Source organism: Macaca nemestrina, chromosome 9, assembly GCF_043159975.1.
Source record: "Macaca nemestrina isolate mMacNem1 chromosome 9, mMacNem.hap1, whole genome shotgun sequence".
Lineage (NCBI taxonomy): Eukaryota > Metazoa > Chordata > Mammalia > Primates > Cercopithecidae > Macaca > Macaca nemestrina.
Genome location: NC_092133.1, coordinates 37,873,248 through 37,888,169, shown reverse-complemented (window position 1 = coordinate 37,888,169; position 14,922 = coordinate 37,873,248). Strand labels below are relative to the sequence as shown.

The following is a 14,922-nucleotide window of genomic DNA, read 5'->3' as shown; positions in this document are numbered from 1 at the left end:
GTCAGTGGTATGGTTTGGCTTTTAGTATAGCTTTGTAGTACAATTCGAAGTCAGTGATACGGTTTGGCTGTGTCCCCATCCAAAATCTCATCTTGAATTATAATCCCCATAATCCCCATGTGTCAATGGGGGGACCACGTGGAGGTAATTGGATCATGGGAGTGGTTTCCCCCATGCTGTTCTTGTTAGAGTGAGTGAGTGAGCCTCACAAGATCTGATGGTTTTATAGGCGTTTGGCATTGCCCCGCTTGCACTCACTCTGTGCTGCTGCCCTGTGAAGAAGGTGCCTACTTCTCCTTTGCCTTCTGCCATGATTGGAAGTTTCCTGAGGCCTCCCCAGCAATGCAGAACTGTGAGTCAATTAAACTTCTTTCCTTTATAAATTACCCGGTCTCAGGTATTTCTTCATAACAGCGTGAGAATGGACTACAGTCAGGTAATGTGATTTCTTGAGTCTTGTGTTTTCCTGCTCAGGATAGCTCTGGCTATTCTGAGTCTCTTTAGGTTTCCTACAAATTTTAGGATTACTTTTTCTATTTTTGTGAAGAACGTTCTTGGTATTTTGATAGGGACTGGATTAAATATGTAGATTGTTTTGAATAGAATGGACATTTTAACAGTATTGATTCTTCCAATCCATGAACATGAAATATCTTTCCATTTTTTGTGTATCCTCTTCAATTTCTTGCATTTTATAGTTCTCATTGTGGACATCTTTTACTTCTTTGATTAAGTTAATTCCTAGGTATTTAATTTGATTTGTAACTATTGTAAGTGGGATTATTTTCTAGATTTCTTTTTCAGATTGTTTGCTGTTGGCATACAGAAACGCTAATGACTTTTGTATATCGATTTTCTATCCTGCAACTTTGCTGAATTTGTTCATCATATTTAATAGTTTTTTTTTGGTGAAATCTTTATGTTTTTCTAAATACATAATTATATAATCTCCAAACAAGGAAAACTTGAGTTCTTTCTTTCCAATTTGGATGCCCTTTATTTCTCTCGTCTGATTGCTCTAGCTAGGACTTTTAGTACATGTTGAACAACAGTGGGGAAATTAGGCATGCTTGTTTTATTCCAGATCTTAGAGGACAGGCTTTCAGTTTTTCCCTGTTTGGTATAACACTAGCTGTGGGTCTGTCACATATGACTTTTAGTGTGTTGGGGTATATTTCTTATATACCCAGTTTTTGAAGATTTTTTTCATGAAGTGATGTTGAATTTTATCGAATGCTTTTTCAGCATAAATTGAAATAATCGTATGATTTTTGTCTCTCATTCTGTTGATATGGTGTATCATATTGTTTGAATTGTGTATGTTTAACCACCCTTGCATCCCTGTGATGAATCCCATTTGGTCATAATGAATGATCTCTTTAATATGATGTTGAATTCGGCTTGCTAGTATTTTGTTGAGAATTTTTGCATCAATGTTCATCAGATACATTGGCCTGTACTTTTCTTTTTTTGATGTCACTTTGTCTGGTTTTAGTATCAGGGTAATACTTGTAGAATGAGTTTGGAAGTATTCCCTTGTCCTCTATTTTTTGGAACAGTTTGAGTAGGATTGATATTAGTTCTTTAAATATTTGCCAAAATTTAGCAGTGAAGCCATCAGGTCCCAGGCTTTTCTTTGCTTGGAGACTTTTTATTATGGCTTTGATCTTGCTACTTCTTATTGGTCTATTCAAGTTTTGGATTTCTTCATGGTTCAATCTTGGTAAGTTGTATGTGTCTAGGAGTTTATTCATTTCTTCTGGGTTTTTTAATTTACTGGCATATAATTTCTCATAATGGCCTCTAATGGATCCTTTAAATTTCTGCAGTATCAGTTGTAATGTCTCCTTTTTCATCTCTGATTTTATTTATTTGGGTTTTCTCTCTCTTTATCTTAGTGAGTCTGGCTAATGGTTTGTCAATTTTGTTTAACTTTTCAAAAAAACAACTTTTTGTTTCATTGGTATTTTCTATTTTTTTATTTTAATGTGATTTATTTCCTGCTCTTGTTTTTACTATTTCTTCCATGAATTTTGGGTTTGATTTGCTCTTGCTTTTCTAGTTTTTTAAGATGCATCTTTAGGTTGTTTATTTGAATTTTTTTTCTTTTTAAAAATTTTTTGACATAGACACTTATTGCTGTAAACTTTTCTCTTAGTACTGCTTTTGCTGTATCCCATAGGTCTTGGTATGTTATGTTTCAATTTTCATTTGTTTCAAGGAATTTTCTTAATTTCTTCATTGAGCCACTGGTCATTCAGAGGCATATTGTTTGTATAGTTTCCAAAGTTCCTCTTGTTATTGACTTTTGATTTTATTCCATTGTAGTCAGAGAAGATACTTGATATGATTTCAAAAGTTTTGAATTTTTAAAGATCTGTTTTGTAGCCTAACATATGGCCCATTCTTGAGAATGATCTATGTGGTGAAGAGAAGAATGTGTATTCTTCAGCCGTTGGATGAAACGTTCTGTAAATATCTATTAGGTCCATTTGGTCTTTAGTTTAGATAAAGTCTAAACTATTAGGTCCATTTGGTCTTTAGTTGAGATAAAAAATTATCTTTAGTTTAGATAATTTTTTGGTTGATTTTCTGTCTGGATGATCTTTTCAGTGTTGAAAGTGGGATGTTGAAATCTCCAACTATTGCTGTATTGGTTGTCTATCTCTCTGTTTAGCTCTAATAATATTTGTTTTATATATCTGGGTGCTTCAGTGTTGGGAGCACATGTATTTACAATTGTTACATCTTGATGAATTGATCGCTTTTATATCATGACCTTCTTTGTTTTTGTCTTGAAATTTATTTTATCTAATATAATTATAGCTATTCCTGATCTTTTTTGGTTTCCATTTGCATGGAATATCTTTTATCATCCTTTTCAGTGTTTATGTGTTTTTACAGGTGAAATGTGTTTTTTCACCTGTTTTACAGGTGAAATGTAGGTCTCACCCAAGGCCTATTGGTGAGAGTCCTGAGAGTCTTGATGTTTATTCAAGCCCCAAGGACTATTTAGTGAGAAAATGATGAATCCTGCCAGGACTAGGTCTTCCCCTTCAGTGAAGCAGTTCCCTTCTGGCCTAGGGTGGGTTTAGAAATGCCATTGAAGGGCGAGGGCCTGGGGTCAGGGGTTTTAGGAATTTGTTTGGTGCTTTATTTTACTGGGGCTGAACTGGTACCCAGATTGCAAGACTAAGTCCTCTCTGCTTTTCCCCTTTCCTTCCTCAAGCAGAAGGGCTGTCTGCTCATGGGCACCACTGCCCCAGGCCAGTGGTGACTATACCCTGACTACCACTGATGTTTATTCAAGGCCCAAGGGGTTTTTAGTCAGCAGTTGGTGAGTCCTACCAAGCCTGGTTCTCTCTCATCAGAGCTGCAGGTTCCTTTCTGGCCCAGGATGGGTCTAGAAATGCCCTCCAAGAGCTAAGGTCTAGAATCAGGGACTTTAGGAGTCTGCTTGGTACACTTTATTTGACTGTGGCTGAGCTGGATACCCAAATGTGTTATTAGTCCATTCTCACACTGCTATAACAATACTACCCTTTAAAATGTAATTTATAAAGGAAAGAGGTTTAATTGACTCACAGTTCCGCATGCTTGGGAAGGCCTCAGGAAACTTAGAATCATGGTGGAAGGTGAAGGGGAAGCAAAGACCTTCACATGGTGGCAGGAGAGAGAAATGCAAGCAGGGGAAACACCAGACGCTTGCAAAACCATCTGATCTTGTGAAAACTCATTCACTATTATGAGAACAACGTGGGGGAAACCACCCCCATGATCCAATCACCTCCCACTAGGTCTCTCCCTCAGCACCTGGGGATTACAATTCAAGATGAGATTTGGGTGGGGACACAAAGCCTAACCATATCACCAAGTTGCAAGACAAAGTCATGTTTACTCTTCCTCCTCCTCTTCTCGAGCAGAAGGTGTCTCTCACTGTGGCCACCACAGGTGGAAATGTGCTGGGTCACACCTGAAGCCAACACAATACTGGGTCTTGCCCAAGGTCGTGGTGACTACAGACTGGCTACCACTGATGTTTATTCAAGGCCCAAGGGTTCTTTAGTCAGCAGGTGGTGAATCTGCCAGGATTGCAACCTTTCCTTCAGGGCAGTGGGTTCTCTTCTGGCCCAGTGTCGGTCTAAAAATGTTATCTGGGAGACGGTGCCAGGAGTGGGGGCTTTAGGACTCTGCTTGGTGCTTTATTTTACAATGGCTGAGCTGGTATCCAAGTTGCAAGACAAAGTACTCTTTGCTCTTCCCTCTTATCCTGGAGCTGTGAGCTGTACTGCCTGAAGTTGGGGGAGGGATGATGCAAGCACTCCCTTGGCCACCCCAGCTGGTGTCTCACTGGATCTTGTGCACCCTGAATCCACTGGCTGTGAGCCCTGCACAGTACCAGGACTTGCCGGGGAATTGCGGTCCTTGTGGACTAGACTGCCTTTCAAATTCATTAGGACCCCAGAGTGCTTTAGCCAATGATGGTGGGCCTAGCTGGAAGTCAGGTTCTGACTGCTGGGATGGACAATTCCCCTCTGGCTAGGGCTTGTCTAAATGCTCCCTCTGTGGGCACTGGCCAAATTCTGCCCTGTGTTGCTTTCCGCTATGTTAGGGGAGCAGGGAATTCCAATGCAAAGTCCCCCAATCACTTTGCTGTCCTTCTCCACAAGTGCATAGATCCTCTCTTCCTGCCACACTGCCTGACGATGAGAGAGACGTGGTATAGGCAATTCAAGATCATCTTTCCTACTCTCTTCAGTACCTCTTTCCTTGATGTGATGTTAAAACTAGGCACTATGATTGCTCACCTGATTTTTGGGTCTTATGAAGGTGCTTCTTATGTGGATAGTTGTTCAATTTGTGTTCCTGCAGTGCAGATGATTGCTGGAGGATTCTATTCAGCCATCTTGCTTTACCTCCTAAGAGAGAATAATTTCACCGTATATAAAGAGCTCATACAAATTGATAAAAAGGTGAAATTTAAGAAAGCAAGCAAAAATATGTGAACTGGCATTTTAAAGGAGACGATGTTCAAAGGACTGATGAATATTTGAAAAGATATGAGAATACATAATGATAATGAGAACACATAGACACAGGGCGGGGCATATCACACGCCTGTTGGAGGGTTGGGGGCTGGGGGAGGGATAGCATTGGGAGAAATACCTAATGTAAATGATGAGTTGATGGGTGCAGCAAACCAACATGGCACATGTATACCTATGTGACAAACCTGCGTGTTGTGCACATGTACCCTAGAACTTAAAGTATAATAATAATAATAATAATAATAAAAGATGTTCAATGACAAAACAAGATGCAAGTTTAACCCTCCCTGCTTTTTTTGCAGATGTCAGAAGAGATGGATAATGTTACAGCTGAAGAAATTACAGACAAGCATCTCCAAAAAGGTTCTCAATAAGTATACCATAACTCTGATACTCTTCATTTTTATTTTTAAAAGATGTAAATGATTAATCCTGTGCCAGGGTTTCAGCTGGGAACACAATTTCCTAAGGAATCAGTTTAAAGAGAAATTAAATGTCCTAAATAAAACAAGATGGGCATAAGGAAATACGTAGAAAAGTCAATGGATGTAATAAAGCTGAATTTAATTTTCTTTTTGTCACTGCACACGTGGAGAGATTCCACTGGCGGTGAGACTGTTTTAGACCACAAAGATACATAGGTGCAGAACCTGCTTCAGCAAACTTCAAATCTCAGGGAGAAAAATACATAAATAATGGTTGAGCTCTGGTTCATTCACCAAGCAAATATTTATTGAGCATGTATTATATGCCATCTGCCATTCTAAGTTATGGGAATAGAGTATAAACAAAACCAACTAGTCATTTTTAAATTGTACCAAGAAATACTGTGGTTAAACATGGAGATTCTCATGACCTATAGTTAGTTATTTAGCTTTATGCTTACCCTTTATTTCTACAAACTTCTCTGTAACCTTTAAGCACTCAAAGGCAGGGAATAGAAAAAGTAAAAAGCAAGGCAAAGTGATCAATAGATCCTTAATTTTTTACTGTACCTAGGGTATTGCATGATCTTGCATGATCTCTTTTATTCCATCCAGTGAAGGAGCAGAAAATGACACATGACTTGGAGTACACACAAGGGCTTCAGACTTTTTTTTTTTTTTTTTTTTTTTTTTAAGAAACAGAGCCTTGCTCTGCTGCCTAAGGCTGGAGTGCAGTAGTGCAGTCATAGCTCACTGCGGCCTTAGACTTCTGGGCTCAAGCGATGGTCCCACCTCAGCCTCTCAAGTAGCTGGGACTACAGGCATGTATGTTAATTTTTTTTTTTTTTTTTTTTTGAGATGGAGTTTTGCTCTTGTTGCTCAGACTGGAGTGCAATGGCGCGATCTTGGCTCACCGCAATCTCCGCCTCCTGGGTTCAAGTGGTTCTCCTGCCTCAGCCTCCCGAGTAGCTGGGATTACAGGCATGTGCCACCATGCCCAGCTAATTTTGTATTTTTAGTAGAGATGGAGTTTCTCCATGTTGGTCAGTCTGGTCTCAAACTCCTGACCTCAGGTGATCTGCCCACCTCGGCCTCCCAAAGTGCTGGGATTACAGGCGTGAGCCACTGTACCTTGCCCCTCAATTTTTTTTTGTAGAGACAGAGTCTTGCTATGTTGCCCAAGCTGGTCTCAAATTCCTGGCCTGAAGCAATCCTCCTGCCTCGGCCTCCCAAAATGCTGAGATTGCAGGCATAAGCCTTCTTTATACCCTATAAAACTTTCCTTTTCTCTAATAGTTGGAAAAAGCAGGGGTGAGAATTTTGTAATGATTTTACAAAACTAACATAATTAAAATGGGTATCCAGAGACTTATCGCTCTTCTTTTTTAGATTCCTCTCTTTTCGGTTTAATAAAATTGAAGTAACCAGGCTTTGATATTTGTGTATTAGTATACTCCACAGAGATGTCTCACAGATTTTTAAAATCTGAGCTTTGTTTTTGTTTCGTTTTGTTTTGTTTTTGGCCAAAGATGGGCTCTGGCCAGTAGCTGAGGAAGCAACAAAAGAAGGTGACAGAGACCTACTATGTACCCACAATAATTAAAAATTTAAAACAGAGGGCTGAGTGCCGTGGCTCATGCCTGTAATCCCAGCACTTTGGGAGGCTGAGGTGGGTGGATCACCTGAGGTCAGGAGTTTAAAACCATCCTGGCCAACATGGCGAAACCCCATCTCTACTAAAAATACAAAAAAGAAAGTTAGCCGGGTGCGGTGGCGCACGCCTGTAATCCCAGCTACTCGGGAGGCTGAGGCAGGAGAATCGCTTGAACCCGGGAGTGGGAGGTTGCAGCGAGCCAAGATGGTGCCATGGCACTCCGGCCTGGGTGACAAGAGCAAAACTCTGTCTCCAAAAAAAAAAAAAAAGTTTAAAAAGAAAGTGACAGAGGATAGAAAAGTTGTCACAAAGAAAAACAAAAATCAGTGCTGAATGGGTGAAGGTATTTATTCCAGATGGAAAAGGGGAAAGGACATCTATTGGTCTTAGAGTCTAAGCTCTTGTAAGACAATAACCTAGTTTTCATAATTGTCATGAGGCTTAGAAATGCATGCAATTAAAGAATTTAATAAATACTTTTGCTGCTATTGTTGTTTAATTATAATAAAGTGTCATAAACTCTTTATTATGTTGGTTTCCTGATAGATTTAGATGCAGAAGAAAATCAAAATGTAGTAAAGACAATGAGAGGCAAAGTGAGAGAAAAGCTAAAAATTTCTAAGGTAATGCTTTTTAAAATTTCCTGTTTTCAAATTTACTATTTAAATGAGACATTTAGCACAGTAAAATTTTCTTTGTCAAAAGAGAGCTGAAATTCTGTGTTAATATAGCTCCTTAATTCCTAAAGGCTTCCTATATATATATTTTCCTTTTGTCTCATAACATCCTTATAATGTCAAACCTAAAGCCAGGAAGAGCTAGGTGATTTGGTCATAGTAATTATAAATGATATTTCAGTATGTTTACTGGTATTTCATATACACATACCATACTTTTTAAAAGAAAAGCATTGAAAAGTATTGAAATTTATAAATTTTGGATAAAAGACTTATGAGCACCATTATGTCTATTTCTGAAAAGATTTATTTCTGTTGTGTTTCAGATTAATAAAGGTGAAAAATCTTCAATGGAGCAGCTCGTTGAGAGCAAAATATATCAAAGGTCCAAGGTGAATAACTTTTCTCTGTTTTTACTTTTTAAAACAGCTTTATGGAAATAGAGTTTACATAGCAAAACTTCACCCATTTGAAGTGTGTGACTCAATGATTTCTAGTAAATTTCAGAATTGTTTAATCAATACCACAGTTTAATTTTTATCACCCAAAAAAGATTCCTCTTTATCAGTGATTGCCCATTTGCAATCACGCTCTATTCTTACTTGACATTACTTTTTATCCTAAAAAAAATTATAATAAAATATTGTTAAAAGATAAACTTAGGAACATTAACATTTTAAAGAGTTTCTTTGAACAGACAACAATTCATGAATTGAGGAGTGCCAGTCTGCAGATGGTTAGGGCTCCACCGAAGGGGCATGCAGGGAAAGCTTTTAAACGGTGCATGCGGAAGTAAGGCAAAGAAAACATTGATTGACTAGAATGGAGCAGTAGCCTTAAAGTTCCTCGTTAGAGATTAGTTGGCAGTTTCTGATTGGTAAAACTAAAGTTTCATTTTCGTTGGATAGCGCCATTCACACTGAGTTGGGTTTTGGTTTGCTTACATAGGAACTCAGGGCCCTAGAGCTGCTTCCGTCTAATGGCCTCCCAATTAATTATTTTCACAATGTTATAGGTGATATCCAACTTACAGATTTTTAATGTGTAATCAATATTTGAAAAGTCAATGTGTAATCACATATTTGGAACTTGAAATGACAAAACAACTCATATTTTTAGAGAGTTATATTATTTAGAGTACAAGCTAAGTAGCTGTAACAAAAAGATTCAAAGTAAAGTGTTTTCATTAAGATAGAAGTTACCTTTTTCTCTAACATAACAAGTCAGTAATCGGGGCTGATAGGAAAGTTTTGCCATCTCCAGTATGTGGTTTCCATCTGTGAGTCCAATGGCAAAGCTCTAGTTTTCCATTTGCTAGCGAAAGGGAAGGGGGAAAGAAAGAACCAAAGGATTTTAGGTTGATCTTTTAGGGGACAAGACCAGCAAACTGCACATATCATTTCCACCAAATGAATGTGGAAGAAGTGTCTAGGTTCCACTATTAGAGATGGGAGAAAAGACTGTAAAGAGCAAGTAATAGTTTCTGCCACAAGCACCTAGAGTATATAACTGCACATTTTAAAATGCAAAGGTTTTTTTTTTTTTTTTAATTTTTCTTTGGCTCCTCCACAGAGCCCCTCTTAGGTACTTAATAAAAATTATTTTAATTAAATGTAAAGGTAAAAGCAGACTAAAAAGTGATGTTTATGTGCATGTTATTCACTTAACACATGAATTAAAACATGCCTGAATTGGATTTAATTTCACTACGAATAGTAAAAACTATAAAGAGTTAAAAAGTTTGTCAAGGTCAATCCATTGAGTATCAGGAAAAGGGATTAAAAGGAAGAGAAATTGACTTCTAAGAAACACAATCCCAGTTACCACACAGGGGTATCTGCTCAGGAAGCAGATTTAAGCAAGCGATTTTGAGATATGCAGAGATGATGGGGGGTAAAAGTATATACTGACAGTTCATATAAGCAGCACTGTTACAAGGTGAATAACTTTTAAGTTAATGTCATGCCTACATTGTAGGTACAAACAGAATATAAAGATAAGCTTTTATCTTATAAGATAAAATCTTATAATTTTATACTTTATAAAATTATATCTTATATAAAATTGTATCTTATAATTTTATAGTTTACATATTTTAAATTATTTGATTCCTAGAAACTATGAGTTTTACTTTTTATTATAGAATTGATTGCTTTCCCAAGCCTTCCTTAAAACAGTTCATTTTAATATATGTGTGTGAGAAAGAAGTGATGTGATTTATCAATTCAAAGAGTCAGACTTTACAAGAGTGAAAAATGAGAGCTTCTTTATCAGTGGGTTTACAACTAAGAATATACCACTTTTCAGACTTTCAATTGCTTCTAACTCCATGAAAGATTGTGGGCTGAGGTGGCAGTCTGTGTGTGTGTGTGTGTATGTGTGTGTGCACGTGCACACACGCACACACCTTAACAGGACAGCACTAAAAACAAGGAGAAAAAAGAAAGCTCCACTGGAGCCAGCATTTTGGTCAAACTCTTTCCTCCCAGACTAGAGTGAGGAGATAGTTTGGGAAGATGAAGATTTTGGCTCTATATTCTGGCTTTTCTTGCAGTTACCAGAACATTAGAAATAGAACAAAAATAAAAAATTCATGAACCAAACAGACTCAAAGCTAAATACACCTTGATATTATCTGCCTTGGTGCTCCCTGTTCGCTAGCGAGGTAACAATTATGTTTACCCTATTACAGAAAAGTATTTCCTTTACTTATAAGCAGAAAAAGCATTTATGTCAACACTAAATACTGGTTTATCATAGTTGTCTCCACAGACCGAAGTCTCATTGGATGAAAGTCTTTCATTTTTCATTCTCAGTGGTGAAGAAGGTTCAGCTTTGGGCAAGTCTTCAGAGCAGGTTGGATTTATTCTCTTCCCTCCCACCATCTCACTCTCAGGAAAAAATGATTCCTTATTAAAAGCGCAGAATGAAATACTTGGATGGGAGATGAAGTTTTATTATCATGCCTCTTCTTTTTGAATTGAGAAGCTGTTCATAATAATAAAACCTAGCATTTATTGAGTGCGCTCTGAATGCTCAGTGATTACTAAGTTTTTAACGTGGATTGTAGCATTCAATCCTCATCTTAACTCTGAGGCAGGCCTTATGCTTATCTTTACAGGTGACGAAAATCAGGCAAAGAGGGTTAAGCCTTGATAGAGCTGGAAAGTCTAGGCTGTCAGCTCAAAAGCTAATCCAATCCCAAGGCCTCTTCTAGTCAGTCTCTCTCAGTCCCCCTCAGACTGTGTAGTCTCCCTGTTTCTCTGGGGTTGCCCTTTCCTCCAGTCCTACTTAGCCTCACTGGTCTTCCCCATCTCCTCTTGACTTGTCTCCCTATCTGCTGTTGTTCCTGGACACTTTCTTCTATCCCTCTGTACCTTCCAGTCTCCCCACAGTCTTCTTGAGCCCCCTGCTACCCAGTACCTCCTATTCCCAGTAGTTCTACATAATGTCTCTTGCCACCTCTTGGGCCCTCCAGATCGCTCAGGTCCCCTGTCAAGTCCCTCTGGGACCCCCATTTGCCTTTCTACTTCCACCTCCCAGTCCCTTCCAGTCACCTTTCTTTGCATTCTGCTCCAGTTCTTTCATTCTAATTTTGTTATTGTTGTTTTTCGCACAATTAAAAAAAAAACTATTTTAAAATTTTGAACAAGTAAAACATACACAGTATAAAAACGTAATGCAGAAAGCCACAAGGAAGAAAATAAAAATCACCTGAAATCCCACTAACCTAAGATAGTCACTATTATCATTTTTTTCATACTTTTCTCTATGCTTAGCCCTGTACATGCACACACACAGTTTTTATTACTACTATACTTTAAGTTCTGGGATACTTGTGGTGAACGTGCAGGTTTGTTACATCGGTATACACATGCCATGGTGATTTGCTTGCACCCATCAACCCATCATCTCCATTAGGTATTCTTCTAATGCTATCCCTCCCCTAATCCCCCACCCCCTGACAGGCCCCAGTGTGTGATATTGCCCTCCCTGTGTCCATGTGTTCTCATTGTTCAGCTCCCACTTATGAGTGAGAACATGCGATGTTTGGTTTTCTGTTCCTGTGTTAGTTTCCTGAGAATGATGGTTTCCAGCTTCATCCAGGTCCCTGCAAAGGACATGAACTCCTCCTTTTTTATGTCTCCATAGTATTCCATGGTGTATATGTGCCACATTTTTTTTTATTCGGTCTATCATTGATGGGTATTTGGGTTGTCCAAGTCTTTGCTATTGTGAACAGTGCTGCAGTAAACATAAACATGTGCATGTGTCTTTATAGTAGAATGATTTGTAATCCTTTGGGTATATACCCAGTAATGAGATTGCTTAGTCAATAATGGTATTTCTGGTTCTAGAACCTTGGGGAATTGCCGCAGTGTCTTCCACAATGGTAGAAGACACTCCCACCAACAGTGTAAAAGCGTTCCTATTTCTCTCTATGCTCTCCAGCATCTGTTGTTTCCTGACTTTTTAATGATCACCATTCTAACTGGTGTGAGATGGTATCTCATTGTGGGTTTAATTTGCGTTTCTCTAATGACCAGTGATGGTGAGCTTTTTTTTCATATGTTTGCTGGCTGCATAATGTCTTCTTTTGAGAAGTGTCTGTTCATATCCTTTGCCCACTTTTTGATGGGGTTGTTTTTGTCTTGTAAATTTGTTTAAGTTATTTGTAGATTCTGAATATCAACCCTTTGTCAGATGGATAGATTGCAAAAATTTTCTCCCATTATGTAGGTTGCCTGTTCACTCTGGTGATAGTTTCTTTTGCTGTGCAGAAGCTCTTTAGTTTAATTAGATCCCGTTTGTCAATTTTGGTTTTTGTTGCCATTGCTTTCGTGTTTTAGTTATAAATCCTTTGCCCATGCCTATGTCCTGAATATTATTGCCTAGGTTTTCCTGTAGGGTTTTTTTATGGTTTTAGATCTTACATTTAAGTCTTTAATCCATCTTGAGTTAATTTTTGTATAAGGTGTAAGGAAGGGATCCAGTTTCAGTTTTCTGCATATGGCTAATCAGGTTTCCTAACACCATATATTAAATAGGGAATCCTTACCCCATTGCTTATTTTTGTCAGGTTTATCAAAGATCAGATGGTTGTAGATGTGTAGCGTTATTTCTGAGGCCTCTTTTCTGTTCCATTGGTCTATATATCTATTTTCATACCAGTACCATGGTGTTTGGTTACTGTAGCCTTGTAGTATAGTTTGAAGTCAGGTAACGTGATGCCTCCAACTTTTTTCTTTTTGCTTAGTATTGTCTTGGCTATACAGGCCCTTTTTTGGTTGCATATGAAATTTAAAGTATTTTTTTCTAATTCGGTGAAGAAAGTCAATGGTAGCTTGATGGGGATAGCATTGAATCTATAAATTACCTTGGGCAGTATGGCCATTTTCACAATATGATTCTTCCTATCCATGAGCATGGAATGTTCTTCCATTTGTTTGTGTCCTATTTTATTTCATTGAGCAGCGGTTTGTAGTTCTCCTTGAAGAGGTCCTTCACATCCCTTGTAAGTTGGATTCCTAGGTATTTTCTTCTCTCTGTAGCAATTGTGAATGGGAGTTCACTCGTGATTTGGCTCTCTGTTTGTCTATTATTGGTGCATAAGAATGCTTTTGATTTTTGCACATTGATTTTGTATCCTGAGACTTCGCTGAAGTTGCTTATCAGTTTACAGAGGTTTTGGGCTGAGACGATGGGGTTTTCTACATATACAATCATATCATCTGCGAACAGACAATTTGACTTCCTGTCTTCCTATTTTAATACCCTTTATTTCTTTCTCTTGCCTGATTTCCCTGGCCAGAACTTCCAATACTGTGTTGAATAGGAGTGGTGAGAGAGGGCATCCTTGTCTTGCGCCAGTTTTCAGAGGGAATGGTTCCAGCTTTTGCCCATTTAGTTTGAGATTGCCTGTGGGTTTGTCATAAATAGCTCTTATTATTTTGAGATACGTTCCATCAATACCTAGTTTATTGGGAGTTTTTAGCATGAAAGGGTGTTGAATTTTATCAAAGGTCTTTTCTGCATCTATTGAGATAATCATGTGGTTTTTGTCATTGGTTCTGTTTACATGATGGATTATGTTTATTGATTTGCGTATGTTGAACCAGCCTTGCATCCCAGGGGTGAAGCCCACTGATCATCGTGGATAAGATTTTTGATGTGGTGCTGGACTTGGTTTGCCAATATTTTATTGAGGATTTTTGCATCGATGTTCATCAGGGATATTGGCCTGAAATTTTCATTTTTCGTTGTGTCTCTGACAGGTTTTGGTATCAGGATGATGCTGACCTCATAAAATGAGTTAGCAAGGAGTCCCTCCTTTTCTATTGTTTGGAATGGTTTCAGAGGGAATGGTACCAGCTCCTCTTTGTACCTCTGGTAGAATTCGGCTGTGAATCTTTCTGGTTCTGGGCTTTTTATGGTTGGTAGGCTATTAATTATTGCCTCAGTTTCAGAACCTGTTGTTGGTCTATTCAGGGATTCGACTTCTTCCTGGTTTAGTCTTGGGAGGGTGTATGTGTCCAGGAATTTATCCATTTCTTCTAGATTTTCTAGTTTATTTGTGTAGAGGTGTTAATAGTGTTCTCTGATGGTAGTTTGTATTTCTGTGGGATCAGTGGTGACATCCCCTTCATCATTTTTATTGCATCTATTTGATTCTCTTCTCTTTTCTTCTTTATTAGTCTGGCTAGTGGTCTATTTTGTTAATCTTTTCAAAAAACCAGCTCCTGGATTCATTGATTTTTTGAAGGGTTTTTTTGTGTCTCTTATCTTCTTCAGTTCTGCTTTGATCTTAGTTATTTCTTGTCTTCTGCTAGCTTTTGAATTTGTTTGCTCATGTTTCTCTGGTTCTTTTAATTGTGATGTTAAGGTATCAATTTTAGATCTTTCCCGCTTTCTCCTGTGGGCATCTTGTGCTATAAATTTCCCTCTAAACACTGCATTAGCTGTGTCTCAGAGATTCTGGTACATTGTGTCTTTGTTCTCTTTGGTTTCAAATAACTTTTTATTTCTGCCTTAATTTCGTTATTTACCCAGTAGTCATTCAGGAGCAGGTTGTTCAGTTTCCATGTAGTTGTGCAGTTGTGAGTGAGTTTCTTAATCCT

The 14,922-nt window shown here is 38.2% G+C and overlaps 1 protein-coding gene across 1 annotated transcript in view; it reads left to right on the top strand.

Annotated features, from left to right (window-relative positions):
* The window catches only part of LOC105478478 (protein CC2D2B), a 264,293-nt gene that overhangs the window by 142,662 nt on the left and 106,709 nt on the right, over nucleotides 1-14,922 (top strand). Inside the window, 4 exon segments of the mRNA XM_071069392.1 lie at nucleotides 5,351-5,411; nucleotides 7,674-7,750; nucleotides 8,131-8,196; nucleotides 10,565-10,660. Of these exon segments, the coding sequence (XP_070925493.1) occupies nucleotides 5,351-5,411; nucleotides 7,674-7,750; nucleotides 8,131-8,196; nucleotides 10,565-10,660 (300 nt within the window).